General features: G+C 44.2%; 1 protein-coding gene across 1 annotated transcript; it reads left to right on the forward strand.

Annotated features, from left to right (window-relative positions):
• Window positions 1–262: 262 nt before the first annotated feature.
• On the forward strand, window positions 263–6,575 carry LOC311172820 (uncharacterized protein; the record flags this gene model as incomplete). Its single annotated transcript, XM_084236347.1, has 3 exons — window positions 263–1,273; window positions 4,496–4,603; window positions 5,636–6,575. The coding sequence occupies exons 1-3, from the start codon at window positions 336–338 to the stop codon at window positions 6,573–6,575; spliced, it is 1,986 nt and encodes a 661-aa protein (XP_084092473.1). The 5' UTR covers window positions 263–335.
• Window positions 6,576–16,267: the final 9,692 nt, after the last annotated feature.

Consider the following 16,267-nt stretch of genomic DNA (forward strand, 5'->3'; position numbering starts at 1 on the left):
AAATGCACTCCCCAAAGGAAGGATTGTGATTTCTTTATTACTCTCTCTAGTGACTAAATCAGCATCTACACTTGTTATAAAAGATGCACTAACCCTGATTAGCATCAAGGGGCTTTGGGTCACATAGCTGTCCACGTAACAGCATCAGTGTCCAGGAAAGCCCGCTGCCCAGCTCTCCCCAGGCTGGATGAGGACCCAGCAGGTGAGAGCATCGGGGTGTGTCTGCAGAGACACTGTCACTCACATGCTATGTGACCATCTGTCCCTGCTATGTCACGGTTTCTAAGATCCTCACATCTCCTACTTCCCTCTACCCCAGAAGACAGTAAAGCAACATGAGGTGGGAGAACCAGAGCAGCGTGTCCGAGTTCCTCCTCCTGGGGCTCCCCATCCATCCAGAGCAGCGGGGCCTGTTCTTCGCCCTGTTCCTGGGCATGTACCTGACCACGGTGCTGGGGAACCTGCTCATCATCCTGCTCATCAGGCTGGACTCCCGCCTCCACACCCCCATGTACTTCTTCCTCAGCCACTTGGCTCTCACTGATGTCTCCTTCTCATCTGTCACTGTCCCCAAGATGCTGTGGAACATGCACACTCAGGACCTGTCAATCTCCTATGCAGGGTGTATCTCACAGATGTATTTTTATGTGGTTTATGGTTGTTTGGACAATCTGCTTCTTGCAGTCATGGCCTATGACAGGTACGTGGCCATCTGTCACCCCCTCCACTACACCATCATGATGAGGGAGGAGCTGTGCCTGCTGCTGGTGGCGGGCTCCTGGGTCATCTCCTGTGGCAATGCATTGTCCCACACCATCCTCCTGACTGAGCTGTCCTTCTGTGCTGACAACATCATCCCCCACTTTTTCTGTAGTCTCTCTGTCCTACTCAAGCTGTCCTGCTCAAACACCTCTCTCAATGAGCTGGTCATATTTGCTGAAGGGGCTGTGTTTGTTTTCATTCCATTGAGTGGCATCCTGGTCTCTTATGGCTGCATTGGGGCTACCGTCCTGAGGGTCCCCTCTACCAAAGGCATCACCAAAATCTTCTCCACCTGTGGCTCCCACCTCTCTGTGGTGTTTCTGTTCTATGGAACCATCATGGCTGTGTACTTTTCTCCCTCCTCAAACAACTCCATTGACAAAGACCTGATTGCCTCCCTGATGTACACAGTGGTGACCCCCTTGCTGAACCCCTTCATCTACAGCCTACGGAACAGAGACATCAAATTGGCTGTGAGGGTCCTTTGCAGAAAAGATGTCCCTGTTGCCAGGTGAGGATCACCTCGTCCTGCTCTCCTTGCACCACTGACCTTGTCAAGATCTTCCCATAGCCTGTGTGCCGACCCCCTTGTCCCAGCACCTCCAGCTGCTCCGAAAGGGAGAGTCATGTCATTGGATCTAGCCCCTCCCTCTTAGTCATATTTATCATCCATCTATTTTTCCACGACCTTAACTATGGAATTGCCCAAAACACACACTGATTTTTGGTTTTCAAACTCCCGAGCTTCTACCCTTTAGTGGTGGGGCTGACCGCGCGTGACGGCGGCACTGTTGTCTCTGTTCCTGGAGGAGATGAGTCCTTGCTAGATAACAAAGCGCATCACCACCTCTATGACAATAAATGACAGCAGGTTTCAGGCTTCCATTTGAAAGAGAAAAGTTGGAGGTGTTGAGAATAGCCCACATCTGTCTGTTAGATGCAGGTCTGGAAAAATTGTGTTGTCTTGTTCCCAGTCTGAAAATATCCACTTCTAATAAATGCACAAGTTCATAATTCATGCACGCAAAATACTGGCTGCATGATCACTATGTGCCAGCTGGTTTTCTGGGTTCTGGGGAAACAAGAAAAAGGCATAATAGTTTTCTCTAGAAATTTTAGTTTAAGTGATAAAAAATCTTTCATGTATTATTTTAGGGGAACCATGTTGATGTGTTATATTTTCATTTTCCTTCATTTTGAAATAATCTCTGATTTCCTTTTTTATTCCCTCTTTGGCTCAAGGGTTATTTGTAATTGTTAATATTTTGTTACCAAATATTTAGGCCTTTGCTAGCTACCTTTTATTTAATCTAATTTACTTCATTTCACCATACAAAACATACGCAAGCATATATATCATAATACATGAAATAAGAATGCAACTATAATCAAGTCATTGTTATATTTAGGATAAAATTATCTTTTAGAGCAATGAAGAATAAAATTAAATGTCATTCTCAACGGTGTAAGGTGGTATCTCATTGTGGTTTTTTTTTTTTAAAGTAAAGATTTATTTATTTATTATTTATGCAAGCACTGGGTACAGTCAGAAGCGCGGGAGGGTGAGAGAATTCACCAGAGCCAGAGCGGGGAGCAGAGCAGGCAGAAGGACCGAAGTACACTGCTGAGGGGAGCAGCGGGCGGCAGGAGAGGTCTGCGCGCCATGTGGGACCCTCCTCCAGTGGCAGGGGAGCAGCCGGGATTGAACCGGCGCTGCAGAGGCTGCGGGCAGCTTCGCAACCCAGCGCTCAACCGCTGCGCCACCGAGGAGGCCCTCATTGTGGTTTTAATTGACCTTTTCCTGATGGTAGGTGGTACTCAATGGAAGATCGAAGGACAAAGACACATATTGGATGGTTTCACATGTATGTGGAATCTAGAGAAAATGGACAAAGGATTCAGGAAAGTTTCTTAAGTCGCAAGCTGACCATACCTCTGAGACATACAGCAGGGGATGGGTGGTAAAGGGGTGAAAACGGGAGAAGAGCACAAGGGACAGTGGGGATGGATCACAAAAGGCATGGTGGTGGGAGAACTCCAGGGACTACACCGAGGATAGAAATCATATACTGTCCCAAACTGAACCATGATGTAAGAAAATAAATAAATTTATTTTTAAAAAATTGGAAAAGATAGTACCAAACTATTGTAATAAACTCTGAAATCTAAGTGACATTAATAAATAAATAAATATTGCTTTCTATTACCTTTACTTATTCCTTCTCCAAAGCTTCATTTTTAGTTAGACTCAGTTTCTGAACTCTGTTACCTTCCTTGCCTCTAAAGAACGTCTAACATTTCTGATGAGGCTGATGTTGCCAACAGTTTCCTTCAGCATTTGGTTGACAGAGAAAGTCTTTACTTCCCTTTCACTGTTGAAGAATAATTTGGGAGGGTAGAGGGATGACTTCAAGTGCCTCACTTGCAGCCCCCAAAACAGAAGGGCAGCGAGCATTTGTGAAGCTGCTGCTGTGGGGGGGTCAGTGTGTTCTATAAATGTCATTGGTAGACTTTGTAGTTTAACAGCTGAACTTAGTAGCTAGTGGTATTCAGGTCTCGTCCTCATGATGTTCTGTCTGCTTGTTCTCTCAGGTATTGAGGGGAGTGTTGCAACTCCAGATGAGTGTGACTGTGAATTCATCTATTATCTTGAAGTTCTATGAGTCTTTCATTTAAATAAATATTTGAAGCTCTATTATTAAGTGCACACATATTTCAGATTGCTTTTCCATGCTGATGAATATGTCAGAAGTTTGAGAAACAGTAGGGTTTCGAGAATGACTTAGGAATTACATCTTTCTTCTTCCTTTTGTGGAAAAAAAAGCGAAGTTTTATGTAATTTCTTCTTTAAGTATTTGATGGAATTTCCCATGAATCTGCTTGAACTCAGTCTATTCATTTGGGAAATTTAATTATTGATTCAACCTCTTTAGTTTTTATAGGTGTTCTCAGATATTCTATTTGTTTTTGTTTTCATTTTGGTAATGACCACTTTTCTGGGAGTGTGATCATTTTATCTAGAAGTCTATTTTGTTCATGTATGTTATTCCCTGAATTTCCTTTTATTCTCATTAACCTTATAAGGATGGTGGTGATGCCCGTTTCTCATTCTTCATCTGGATAATTTTTGCCTTGTTGTCTTTTTTGGTCAATCCAACTAAAGATTTGTCACTTACTGACTTTTTTACAATACTTGTTGTTGTCCTTTATGGGGTCTGTTTCTTTTATTTTATTTTCCCATTACCATCTTTACTGAGGTACAGTGCCATTCAGTTCAATGGCTTTCAGTTGACTCAACATCAGCTCCTGCTCTGCAGGCCTCTCAAGGGAGAAGAGAACCACAAGTCTTGGGGGCCAGTGGAGAGTATGCTGTCCTGGAGGTTGGGGTCCCTGGTGTAGGTCTACATGGGCTGGTACTACCCTGTCTGGGCCATTCTGGGATGTGTGGAGAGACCTGTTCCATTGCTGGGCTCTTCAGGGGTCAAGGGTGTTCACATCTGCTCCTCCTCCTCATGACAGGCAGCAGGAGGGAGCATGTCACTGACATTAGGGACAACTCCCCCTGGGATGCCAGAGTTCAGTCCCTCTGGCCCCTGCACAGGATCCTCTCAAGGGAAAGGCAAGAGATTGGGCAATTAGCTCTGTAGGCTTCCATGTAACAAGAGGCTTGGGGTTGTGTTCCCCAGGGTGTGATTAATGTTGGTAAATGTGGATCTTCCTGCTCCTTGTGCAGTGCTTGTGAATGGGTATGGAAGGTGCAAAAGATCCTTACACCACGGAAGCATAAGAGATGCGGGTTCAGCAGCCAGGATGAGGAAGAGGTGTCACAGATCAGAGCAAGGTGGGGAAACATCATGTGGCGAGATGAGTATTCAATAAGAACGAGAGACACAGAGGAGTTCATGTAGCTTGTAGAGCCAAGTGTTTTAGTGGGTGTCTGACTCACACACACCCTATTACACACATGCAGCCGTATCATCATGGAGAACTAAAACTGAGGCACCAGCCTCACCTGCACGAACTGCACTTCAGGTCCTTAAGGGTCACTGGAGGCTGCGCTGCCGTGGTCGGGACACACAGGAGTGTTTCCATCACACCTGGTCCACGCTGATCTAGACCAGGGGGCTGGACTGGCTTGCATGCCACAGGCGCCTGTGCTGCTGTGCTCGTGCTGCACCTCTTTACGGTAACTGTGTGTTGTATCTGACGTGAGTGTCCGTGTGCACAGTAGAGCTTGCTTGGCTGTGTGTGGTTTGGAAGTTGTCTGGCCAACTAGATGTGGTGATTTTGTGGGTTTTCAAAAAACTTTATTGTAGTGTAATTAATATTAAAAAAGTAAAGCTACAGAATAGATACATTTTGATGAGTTTGGATAAATGCAGACACACGTGAGACCATCTCAAAAAGGAAATAGGACTCACAGCCATCACCTGCTAATTTTCCTTTGTTGTTTGTTTGTAGTACTGCTTAGCATGACTAACTCAGGTATATTTTAATATGCTCGTAATCACTACTCTGAGAGAATGTACCCTGAAAAATGCACTCCCCAAAAGAACGGCAGTGGCTTATTTACTACTCTATCTCTCTCTAGTGACTAAATCAGCATCTACACTGGTTAAAAAAGAACCTCTAACCCAGATTAGCATCGAGGGACTTTGGGTCACATATTTGTCCACATGAAAGCCATCAGTGTCCAGGAAAGCCCACTGTCCAACTCTCCCCAGGCTGGATGAGGCCCCAGCAGGTGAGAGCATCGGGGTGTGTCTGCAGAGACAACATCACTCACATGCTATGTGACCATCTGTCAGTGCTATGTCACGCTTTCTAAGATCCTGACATCTCCTACTTCCATCTACTCCAGAAGACAGTAAAGCATCATGAGTAGGGGAAACCAGAGCAGTGTGTCCGAGTTCCTCCTCCTGGGGCTCTCCATCCATCCAGAGCAGCGGGGCCTGTTCTTTGCTCTGTTCCTGGGCATGTACCTGACCACGGTGCTGGGGAACCTGCTCATCATCCTGCTCATCAGGCTGGACTCGCGCCTCCACACCCCTATGTACTTCTTCCTCAGCCATTTGGCCTTCTCTGATGTCTCCTTCTCATCTGTCACTGTCCCCAAGATGCTTACGAACAGGCACACTCAGCAACTATCCATCTCCTATAGAGGATGTATTTCCCAGATGTATTTCTTTGTGGCCTTTGCTGGTGTTGACACTTTCCTTCTTGCAGTGATGGCCTTTGACAGGTACGTGGCCATCTGCCAGCCCCTCCACTACACCACCATCATGAGGCAGGAGCTGTGTGTCTCCTTAGCAGCTGGGTGCTGGCTCTTTTCCCTTATCCACTCTCTGATGCACACCCTGCTCTTGATCCAGGTGTCCTTCTGTGCTGACAATACCATCCCCAACTTCTTCTGTGACCTCTCTGCACTCCTGAAGATGGGCTGCTCAGATGTGTCCCTCAATGAGTTGGTCGTCTTCACTGAGGGAGGATTGATCTTTACCCTGTCTTTGGGTGGCATCCTGGGCTCCTATGCCCGTATAGGGAAGACTGTCCTGAGGGTCCCCTCCACTAAAAGTCTCTTCAAAGCCTTCTCTACCTGTGGCTCCCACCTTCTCGTCGTGTCTTTATACTATGGGACACTTGCAGGAGTTTACTTCTCCTCATCATCCACCTCCAGAGACAAAGACATGATCGCCTCTGTGATGTACACAGTCGTCACCCCCATGCTGAACCCCTTCATCTACAGCCTGAGGAATAGAGATATAAAACAGGCCTTGGAGACATTTGTCAATAAGGTGAACTTATTCAAGTGACGACCTGTAAATCATCTGATTTTAGTCACAAACACCATAAGCTGTATCTCCTAAAATTATGTGAGAAGGTTGATAACTCCATGTAACTTGAAAAGAACATGCATTCTGCTATCAGAGATGTTAATGCATCATCTAGGTCAGATTTGGTAACTTGGTTTGTTAAATATTCTTTATCCTCATTACTTTGTAGTGCTTTTTTTTTCATCTCTTACAAGTTACATGCAAAATCTTATAAAAATATTTCACACAGTTACAAATGTGTGTTGGCTTCTACTTTGAGATATGTCACTGTTCATGCATGTATTTTTTCTGTTATGTTATGAAGACACAGATTCATGATCTAGCTTCATGATCTGCTCCCAGTGGACTGATGGTCCGTGATGGGGGCTGAACAAGCTTGCCTCATCTTCAAGTTGATGGTTCACAGCTCTTCCCAACTCTACAAAGACATGTTGGTAGATTGAAGTCAGCTATATTGGGAATGCCTACACTATGGAATGGGAACATATGTGATGGGGCTCTTTTTCAGTTAAAAGATACTGTATTGTGGATGTATATTTTGACTCCTCCACAGGTGCCCGTATTCCACCACCATCCACCAAACCACCTATGCCAATGCCCTAGCCCCTCACCCCACTCACTGCTCACACCCCTTGCTTTCTCCCATAACAAATAATGTTTTTTCCCTAGTTCAAGATCATATTTTTTGCTATATTTTGCCAGTATATGCTTTTGGTTATTTATATTCCACAGATAAGTAAAACCACCCATATCTGCCTTTCACTTTATGACAGTCCTCCAGGATTGTATTGAATATATATATATATATATATATATATATATACACATTTCTTTGGGTAGCATGTCCATGTTAGTAATGTAAATTCTTCCAATCCATATATATATATTTACTTTTATTTTTGGATGGGGAGCAACCAGGTGTAGGCCTGAGGCATAAGGGTGAAAGAATTCATCAGGGGCAATGTGGAAAACAGAAAAGGCTGTTTATTGAATCACACTGCTAAAAGTAGCAACAGGTAAGGCAGGAGAGGTCTGCTGTGCCCAATCCATAATTCTCTTAATAATGTCTTATAGTTCGCATTGTATGGATCCTTCATCTCCTTTGTAAATTTACTCCTAGGTATTCTGTTCTTTCTGTGTAATTGTGAATGGCATTATTTTCTTTGTTTTTCTCTCTTCTAATCTATTGTTTGCATACAGACTGCAACAGACTTTTCAAATTATAAATCAACTAACTATCATTCATTCATATCAATACTGTAGCAACATGAGTAATAATATATTTACATCTCCTTTCTTGGAATATACAGTAAGAACTGACATTTATGATGCTCTTACGTGCTTTTGCAGGAATGTTCTAATGTAACTTTAATAAAAACTTGATACTGATGGTACTCTGATTATCTGCACTTTAAAGTGAAACAAGGTTGAAAGAACTTGTGAAACAAGGTTGTAGAAGTTACAAGTTCAGAGCCACCAAAAATGGCAGGCAAAGCCCAGCATCCATTGCTGTCCCACCAGGGCATTGGCCATATGGGTGTTAGAAGTTGGGTGTTAGAAGATCCTGCTTCCCAACTAGGTCTCTGGGCAACCCAGAGTGTCCCTGTACCCGAGACACCTTCCCTGGTGGTTCCCCAGTTTAGTCCCTTTGGCCTCTGCACAGGCTCCTCCCCAAGGTCTGATAGGAACTGCAGCAATTAACTGCAGGCAGTTTTTCACCAAGAGTTTAGGGACTATTTCTTTGTCCTCTCATGGTTTATAAAATGGCATCTCCCTGGCTATTATTTTGAAGTTCAAGGGCAGACACAAAAAGTCAGGAGGTCATAGGCTGAGGGAGATTTGCTTCATATTTTTTGCCTGGCGTCCACAACAGAAGCTAAGAACACAGACACTAATTAGAAGGTCATTGACTTAGCAAGAATGGCAGGTCAGAATGTGCTGTAATTCTAAGGGGAAAAAAATATGTTTCTTCCTATGGATTCCTTATGGGTCTTTGCTTGTAATGTAGATATAAATATGTCTCCTGCCAGAATTTTGTATGTACATACACATTTATACATACATAGACTGAGAGACAGAGATTGAAAAGACGATAGAGACAGAGAGAGACACAAGAGACAGAGAGGGGTAAAATGACACGAGGTGATTCTTTTCCTCTCTTCGGCCCAGAGCTCAAGCACCGACTGGGTCCCCAATAGGCAAGTGGGCACCACTGCTGGGTGTGACCTGCTCTCTCTTAACCAGTCCTTTGATTTCAAGTATCTGCCCTCCCTGCTGCATGACTCCCCCATGTTCATCTCTGGCTACTCAGCACAGGTAAGGAAAGAGACTGCAGAGGGTAAAGAGAGAAGATGTGCTCCCCACTCTGGAGCAGGATCCTGCCTTTATTCCTGAGCAGCAGGGGAAGGATCTAAAGTCGTTACAGAGCCAAGTAATAGGTGTGATGTGGCTATTTGTTTATGGTGTGTATAGTTGTGTTTTGATGTTTTCATTATCTCAGTGTTTCTGTGGGGCAGTGTCGATGGCATGGGGCTCACATGCATTCTTCACTGTCCCCCTAGAGTCCATTCACAGTGGTCCTGCTCTGCATTGAGAGGGTCACTCAGGTCACCCCACTGGGCAGGTGTCACATGCTAATGGATGGGACCACAGTGCCTGCAGCATGTCCATTGCGGTGCAGTCCTCATCTAGCCCTTAAGTTTGCTCTCTGACATTCAGATCCCATCTGGAAAAAGAGGGTAACTACTCCCACATACAGTGCTATTCTGAGTAGTAACAGGACAATGCAAACAGACTACCCAGGACTTTGCCTGGCTCATGATTGGTGCTCAGAAGAGACGAGGATTTTTATTCTCTTTCCCCAAGCCAGTTCCAGTGTGATGGAGACCCCCACTTCGCTGCTGCCTGGGGCAGGGCGAGTAGAAGGCTAAGATCAGGGGCCCATGCACACCCCTCACACACTGGAGCACATGGCCTGATCCATCCAGGGCTGGAACCCAGACCATTCCTCACGGGCTCTGCCCCAGTCAAGGTCCCAGTCATTCCAGTTGGTTCCTGCTTGTTTCCTCTTATTTCTCAGTGATGCTGACGCAGCACACATGAGTGGGCAGCCAGGCTCCATATGGAGGTCCAGACACTGTTCTTTCGGTGGCCTTGAACCAAGATAAGCAGAGCCCTCAACAAATTTATGGTCCCTGAAGAGGCCTTGTTGTCCTGCTCCCAGCTTGATTGAGTCAGTGAGGATCCCTCTTCAGAGAGTGTGTTTGTGTGTGTGTGTGTGTGTGTGTCTAATCTGAACTCTAATCTCACTGCCAAAGGAATGGTGAGTCTGGAATCCACCATCAGAGAACTGAGAGACCTCGTTGACCTTTATATCTTTGTTGCATGAGGATGATCAGGAGCTGACTTGAGGACTGCAAGGGAGAAGGCTGACTGAAATGGTTTTTTGTTTGTTTTTATTTAACTTAGATTTCATTTTTATATTCCCCACACAATTACAACCCACTTATTTTGACGCCAATCCCTCCTTTCCCCGCCCCCCACCCCCCATAGAGTGTCTCTGGTTCATAGTTGTTTGTTGATTTTGATTTTTACTTTCTTATAGTTATTCTTTTTCCTGGTCCCTTATTTGTTTTCTAGATTCCTGCTATGAGTGAGACCATCTGGTATTTTTCTTTTTCTTTCTGGCTTATTTCGCTGAGCATGATCCCTTCCAGCTCCATCCATGTTGCTGCAAATTGCATGTGTTTATCTTTTTTGAATGCTGAGTAATATTCCATGGTGTATATGTACCACATCTTCTTGATCCAGTCATCTATTTTTGGGCATTTGGGCTGTTTCCAAAGCTTAGCTACTGTAAATAGTGCTGCTATAAACATAGGGGTGCAGGTGCTCTTTGGAATTGATGTTTCTGTGTCCTTTGGGTAAATACCTAGGAGTGGAATTGCTGGATCATATGGAAGCTCTATGTTTAGTAGGTCCAGAAATCTCCACACAGCTTTCCACAGTGGTTGGACCAGTTTGCACTCCCACCAACAGTGCAGAAGAGTTCCTTTCTCTCCACATCCTCGCCAACATTTGTTGTTGCTAGTTTTTTTTAATATGTGCCATTCTCACTGGTGTAAGATGGTACCTCATGGTAGTTTTGATTTGCATTTCCCTGATGACAAGTGATGTTGAACATTTTTTCATATGCCTGTTGGCCATTTGCATTTCCTCTTCAGAGAAGTTTCTTTTTAGCTCTTCTGCCCATTTTTTGACTGGATTATTTTCTTTGTTGTTGTTGAGTCTCATCAGCTCTTTGCAGATTTTTGTGATCAGTCCTTTATCATTAGTGTTGGGTGCAAAAATGTTCTCCCAGTTGGTGGGGTTTCTCTTTGTTTTTGTTATTGTCTCTTTTGCTGTGCAGAAGCTCTTTAATTTGATGTAGTCCCAGCTGTTTATCTTTGTCATCACTATCACTGCTTTGGGTGATGTGTCTGTAAAGATGTCTTTGATGTGCATCATATAATCTCTTGATTTATATTATGATTATATTGATTCTAACTATGAGGGGAGTGAGATGTTTGCAGAGAGTTTAATGATGGATTCTGTCCATAGAGATATATTGTGATTTGGCCTTTTTTGGCTGATTTTTGATGTATATTTGCACATTTACATAGTGTATATTTTGTTCCTCATGGATAAATAGGATTTATACTATTTATTTATTAAAGCTATGCTAGGATTTGGCAGAGTACATCAAATCGTAGGCATAGAGTCTGGCATGCTGTAGGTTAAAGACAAATATTTGACAAGTTTGATTAGGATCCTGGATGGACTTTTGTTGACAGGGAATAGCAATATCTCTGACCAGTTATGATCCTACCAATTTCACTCTAGCTTGTGAGAAATCTGTTCTATTTCAATTTAGAGAATTTCAGTCTCTTTAAGAGGAAAATATGGATTCTCTCCTGCTGCCCATCTCGTGACTTTCCTATGCGTGCCAGTTACTGTCACGTGATCTGTTTGATAGAAAGATGGAAACTCCCTGAAGGTGGAGGCTGCATTTCCTGCTTACTGTTATGAACCCAGTGCTTTGTGGGGAGCCTGGGCCAAGGCAGCTGTTCAAGACCTATTTGTGGAATAGAGAAAAATGCCCTCAGGTTCCATGGAGGGAAAACTTGTAGGGTATCATGAGTGTTATGTACCATCAGAGCCCTCTGTGACTGGGATTCACACTCCACAGGTGTGAGCAATGAACACATCATGATGGGCCTCCCCAGTGGCACAGCGGTTGAGCGCTGGGTTGCGAAGCTGCCCACAGCCTTTGCAGCCCCGGTTCGATCCCTGGCCGCCAGTGAGGGTCCCACATGGTGTGCAGACCTCTCCTGCCGCCCGCTGCTCCCCTCAGCAGTGTATTCCGTCAGTCTGCCTGCTCTGCTCCCCGCTCTGGCTCTGGTGAATCCTCTCACCTTCCTGCGCTTCTGACTAAACCCAGTGCTTGCATAAATGAATAAATAAATCTTTTAAAAAAATAAATTAAAAAAATCATATTTTAAAAATGCCTTTACATGTCTTCATGTAAAAAGGATATTGCCAAGTCATTGCAGATAATTCTAGACTTCCTACTTCTCCTTCTTTCCTTCATCACCAGCAGAGACATGAGCAGCTTGAGGTGGGAGAACCAGAGCAGCGTGTCCGAGTTCCTCCTCCTGGGGCTCCCCATCTGTCCAGAGCAGCGGGGCCTGTTCTTCGCCCTGTTCCTGGGCATGTACCTGACCACGGTGCTGGGGAACCTGCTCATCATCCTGCTCATCAGGCTGGACTCGCGCCTCCACACCCCCATGAACTTCTTCCTCAGCCACTTGGCCTTCACTGATGTCTCCTTTCATCTGTCACTGTCCCTAAGATGCTCACGAACATGCACACTCAGCAACTGTCCATCTCCTATAGTGGGTGCATTTCCCAGATGTATTTCTTGGTGGTCTTTGCTTTTCTTGACAGTTTCCTTCTTGCAGTGATGGCCTTTGACGGGTACGTGGCCATCTGTCAGCCCCTCCACTACACCACCATCATGAGGCAGGATTGTGTGTCTCCTTAGTAGCTGGGTGCTGGTTCTTTTCCCTTATCCACTTTTTGTTGCATACCCTGCTCTTGATCCAAGTGTCCTTCTGTGGTGACAATAACATACCCAACTTCTTCTGTGACCTCCCTGCACTCCTGAAGATGGGCTGTTCGGACGTGTCCCTCAATAAGTCCCTCAATCTTCACTGAGGGAGTATCGCTCTTTACCCTGCTATTGGGTGGCATCCTGGGCTCCTATGTCCGTATAGGGACTACTATCCTGCAGGTCCCCTCCACTAAAAGTTTCCTTAAAGCCTTCTCTACCTGTGACTCCCATCTTCTTGTTGTGTCTTTATACTATGGGACACTTGCAGGAGTTTACTTCTCCTCATCATCCACCTCCAGAGACAAAGACATGATCGCCTCTGTGATGTACACCGTCGTCACCCCCATGCTGAACCCCTTCATCTACAGCCTGAGGAACAGAGATATAAAACAGGCCTTAGAGACATTTGTCAATAAGGTTAACTTCTTCAAGTGGCAACCTGTAAATCATCTGATTTTAGTCAAGAACACCATGACATGTATCTCCCAAAATTATATAAGGGTGTTAATAACCATGTAACTTGAAAAGAACATGCATTCTGCTATCGGAGATGTTAATGCATCAACTAGGTCAGATTTGGTAACTTGGTTTGTTAAACATTCTTTATCCTCATTACTTTTTTCTGCCTTTTTTTTCATCTTTTACAAGTTATGTGCAAAATTTTATAAAAATATTTCACACAAGGGCCTCCCCGGTGGCACAGCGGTTGAGCGCTGGGTTGCGAGGCTGCCCGCAGCCTCTGCAGCGCCAGTTCGATCCTCGGCTGCTCCCCGGCCACTCCCCGGCCACCGGAGGAGACACATGGCGCGCAGACCTCTCCTGCCGCCCGCTGCTCCCCTCATCAGTGTACTTCGGTCCTTCTGCCTGCTCTGCTCCCCGCTCTGGCTCTGGTGAATTCTCTCACCCTCCCGCGCTTCTGACTGTACCCAGTGCTTGTATAAATAAATAAATAAGTAAATAAATCTTTAAAAAAAAAAATTTCACACAATTGCAAATGTGTTTTGCCTTCTACTTTGAGATATGTCAGTGTCACCTATGTATTTTTTCTGTTACGTTATGAAAACACACATGTAGCTTCATGATCTGCTCCCAGTGGACTGATGTTTTGGTGGGGGCTGAGCGGGCTTGCTTCATCCTCAAGTTGATGGTTCACAGCTCTTCCCAACTCCACAGTGTCGTGTTACTAGATTGAAGTCAGCTATATTGGGAATACTTACACTATGGAATTGGGAAATACTGTGATCAGGCCCTTTTCCATTTAAAATGTTATTATAATTATGTATCAACAAAAATAAAAGCAGACAATTATAAACCAGAGACATCCTGCAGGGGAGTAGGAGGGAGAGGGATCAGAGGGCGGGAGGGAGGAGCACAGGATACTGTGATGATGGTGCACGGGTGCCTTGGGAAGGAGATTCTATGGGGACTCAATCTGAGGGGGTCGAGGGAAGCAAATATTGTCAAAAAATTTTTAAAAATGATAAATGTTAAAAAAAAGAGGAATGAAAAAAATAAATAAACTGTTATTGAAATTGTGTATATATATTTTTACTCTTCCACAGGTGCCCATATTGCACCACCATCCACCCACCACCCATGCCAATGCCCTGGCCTCCCTCCCCCACTCATTGCTCCCACTCCCCTGTTCTCTCTGATAATAAATAATTTTCACCCTTAGTTCAACATGTTTTTTTGCTGTATGTTACCAGTTTATGCTGTTTGCTTATTTATGTTTTGCAGATAAGTAAAACCACCCATATCTGCCTTTCAGTTTATGACATTCCACCAGGAGTGTATTGAATATATGTATTTCCTTGGGTAGTATGTCTTTGTTGGTGTGTTGATTCTTCCAATCCATATTTTTTTTTTGAAGTAGGGGACAATCATGTGTAGGCCCAAGGCACAAGGGTGAAAGAATTCATCAGTGACAATGCGGAAAACAGAACAGGCAGATTTATTGAACCACACTGTTAAGAGTAGCAACAGGTGAGACAGGAGAGGTCTGCTGTGCCCCAATCCATAATTCTCTTAATAATGCCTTATGGTTTTCACTGCATGGATCCTTCACCTCCTGGTTGAGTTTACTCCCAGATATTCTATTCTTTCTGTGTAATTGTGAATGGGATTATTTTCTTCATTTTTATCTCTTCTAACCTATTGTTTGCATATAGAACTGCAACTGACCTTTCAAATTATAAATCAACTAACTGAGTCATTCATTCATAGCAATACTATATCAACATCAATGATCATATATTTACTTCTTTCTTGGAATATACGTAATAAGAGCTGACATTTATGGTGCTCTTACGTGCATTAGCAGGAATGTTCTAATATAACTTTAATAAAAACTTCATGCTGATGGTACGCTGATTATCTGCACTTTAACATGAAACAAGGTTGAAGCAAGGTGAGAGAAGTTACGTGTTCAGAGCCAACAATGAATGACAGGCAGAGCCAGCATCCCGTGCTATCTGACCAGGGCGTTGGCTACATGGGTACTGGAAGATGACTAAGTCATCCTGCTTCCCAGCTGGATCTATGGGCAACCCAGAGTGTCCCTGTACCCAAGACACATTCCCAGGTAGTTCCCAGCTTAGTCTCTTTGGCCTCTGCACAGGCTTCTCTCCAAGGCCTGATAGGAATTACAGGCAATTAATTGCTGGCATATTTTCACCAAGAGTTTAGGGACCATTTCTTTATCCTTTCGCAGTTTATAAAATCGTGCTGGAGACCCGCTCCAGCAGAGTGTCATGTCAGGAGTCCCTGAAAGGAGAGGATGACGTTGGCGAAAACTTGGGGGTCTGAGGGGAAGTGGAGTGAGGTAGACACAGACATTATCTCTGGTGCAAGTATCTCCTGCTGAGGGTCTCAGCGGGCCTTTATTTATACATCAGAAATTCTTTATGTGATCATTACATCATGCAATCATGTGATTTCACTTTTACATTGTTTCAGAAATTATTAATGATCATTAACAGTGCACAGTCCTTTTTTCTGATTTTCCCAGTATATGATTAACTTGGTTGCTTGTTTACATTTACATGGCTACATATTTTCCTCGGTGATGTATGTTATTCAGAAAGTAGAAACAGGTGCGACACGCAATGTGATTCAAGCAGTCAAGCTAGGTAACTGAAACAAGGCTAAGCGGGCATTGTAAAATTGAGGGCGGCCTTCTCTTTTCTATATAGAACCAAGGGGTCCCGGTGCCATGAGAACAGCATGTGGTGTGTTTTTCGCGGATCATTTCACCTCCCAGGGCGCCTCAGGGCCTTCTCTAGAGGGGACTTTTACCGGGCTCAGTTCTATCAGTTCTACTAAGTGTGGTTTGTTACAAATTGGAGGATGTGGAGAATTATTGGAAACCATTTCATTATCAATCATGTTGGAAGGTACATTTTTTCAAACTACTGAGGTGTGCATTACCGAAAATGGCATTTAGCCAACACTCATTGTGATATTCTAAGCTTATAGAAAATTTCCAGGGTTTCAATAACTGCCACAAACAAATGAAAGG

Source organism: Talpa europaea, assembly GCF_964194135.1.
Source record: "Talpa europaea genome assembly, chromosome: 7".
NCBI lineage: Eukaryota > Metazoa > Chordata > Mammalia > Eulipotyphla > Talpidae > Talpa > Talpa europaea.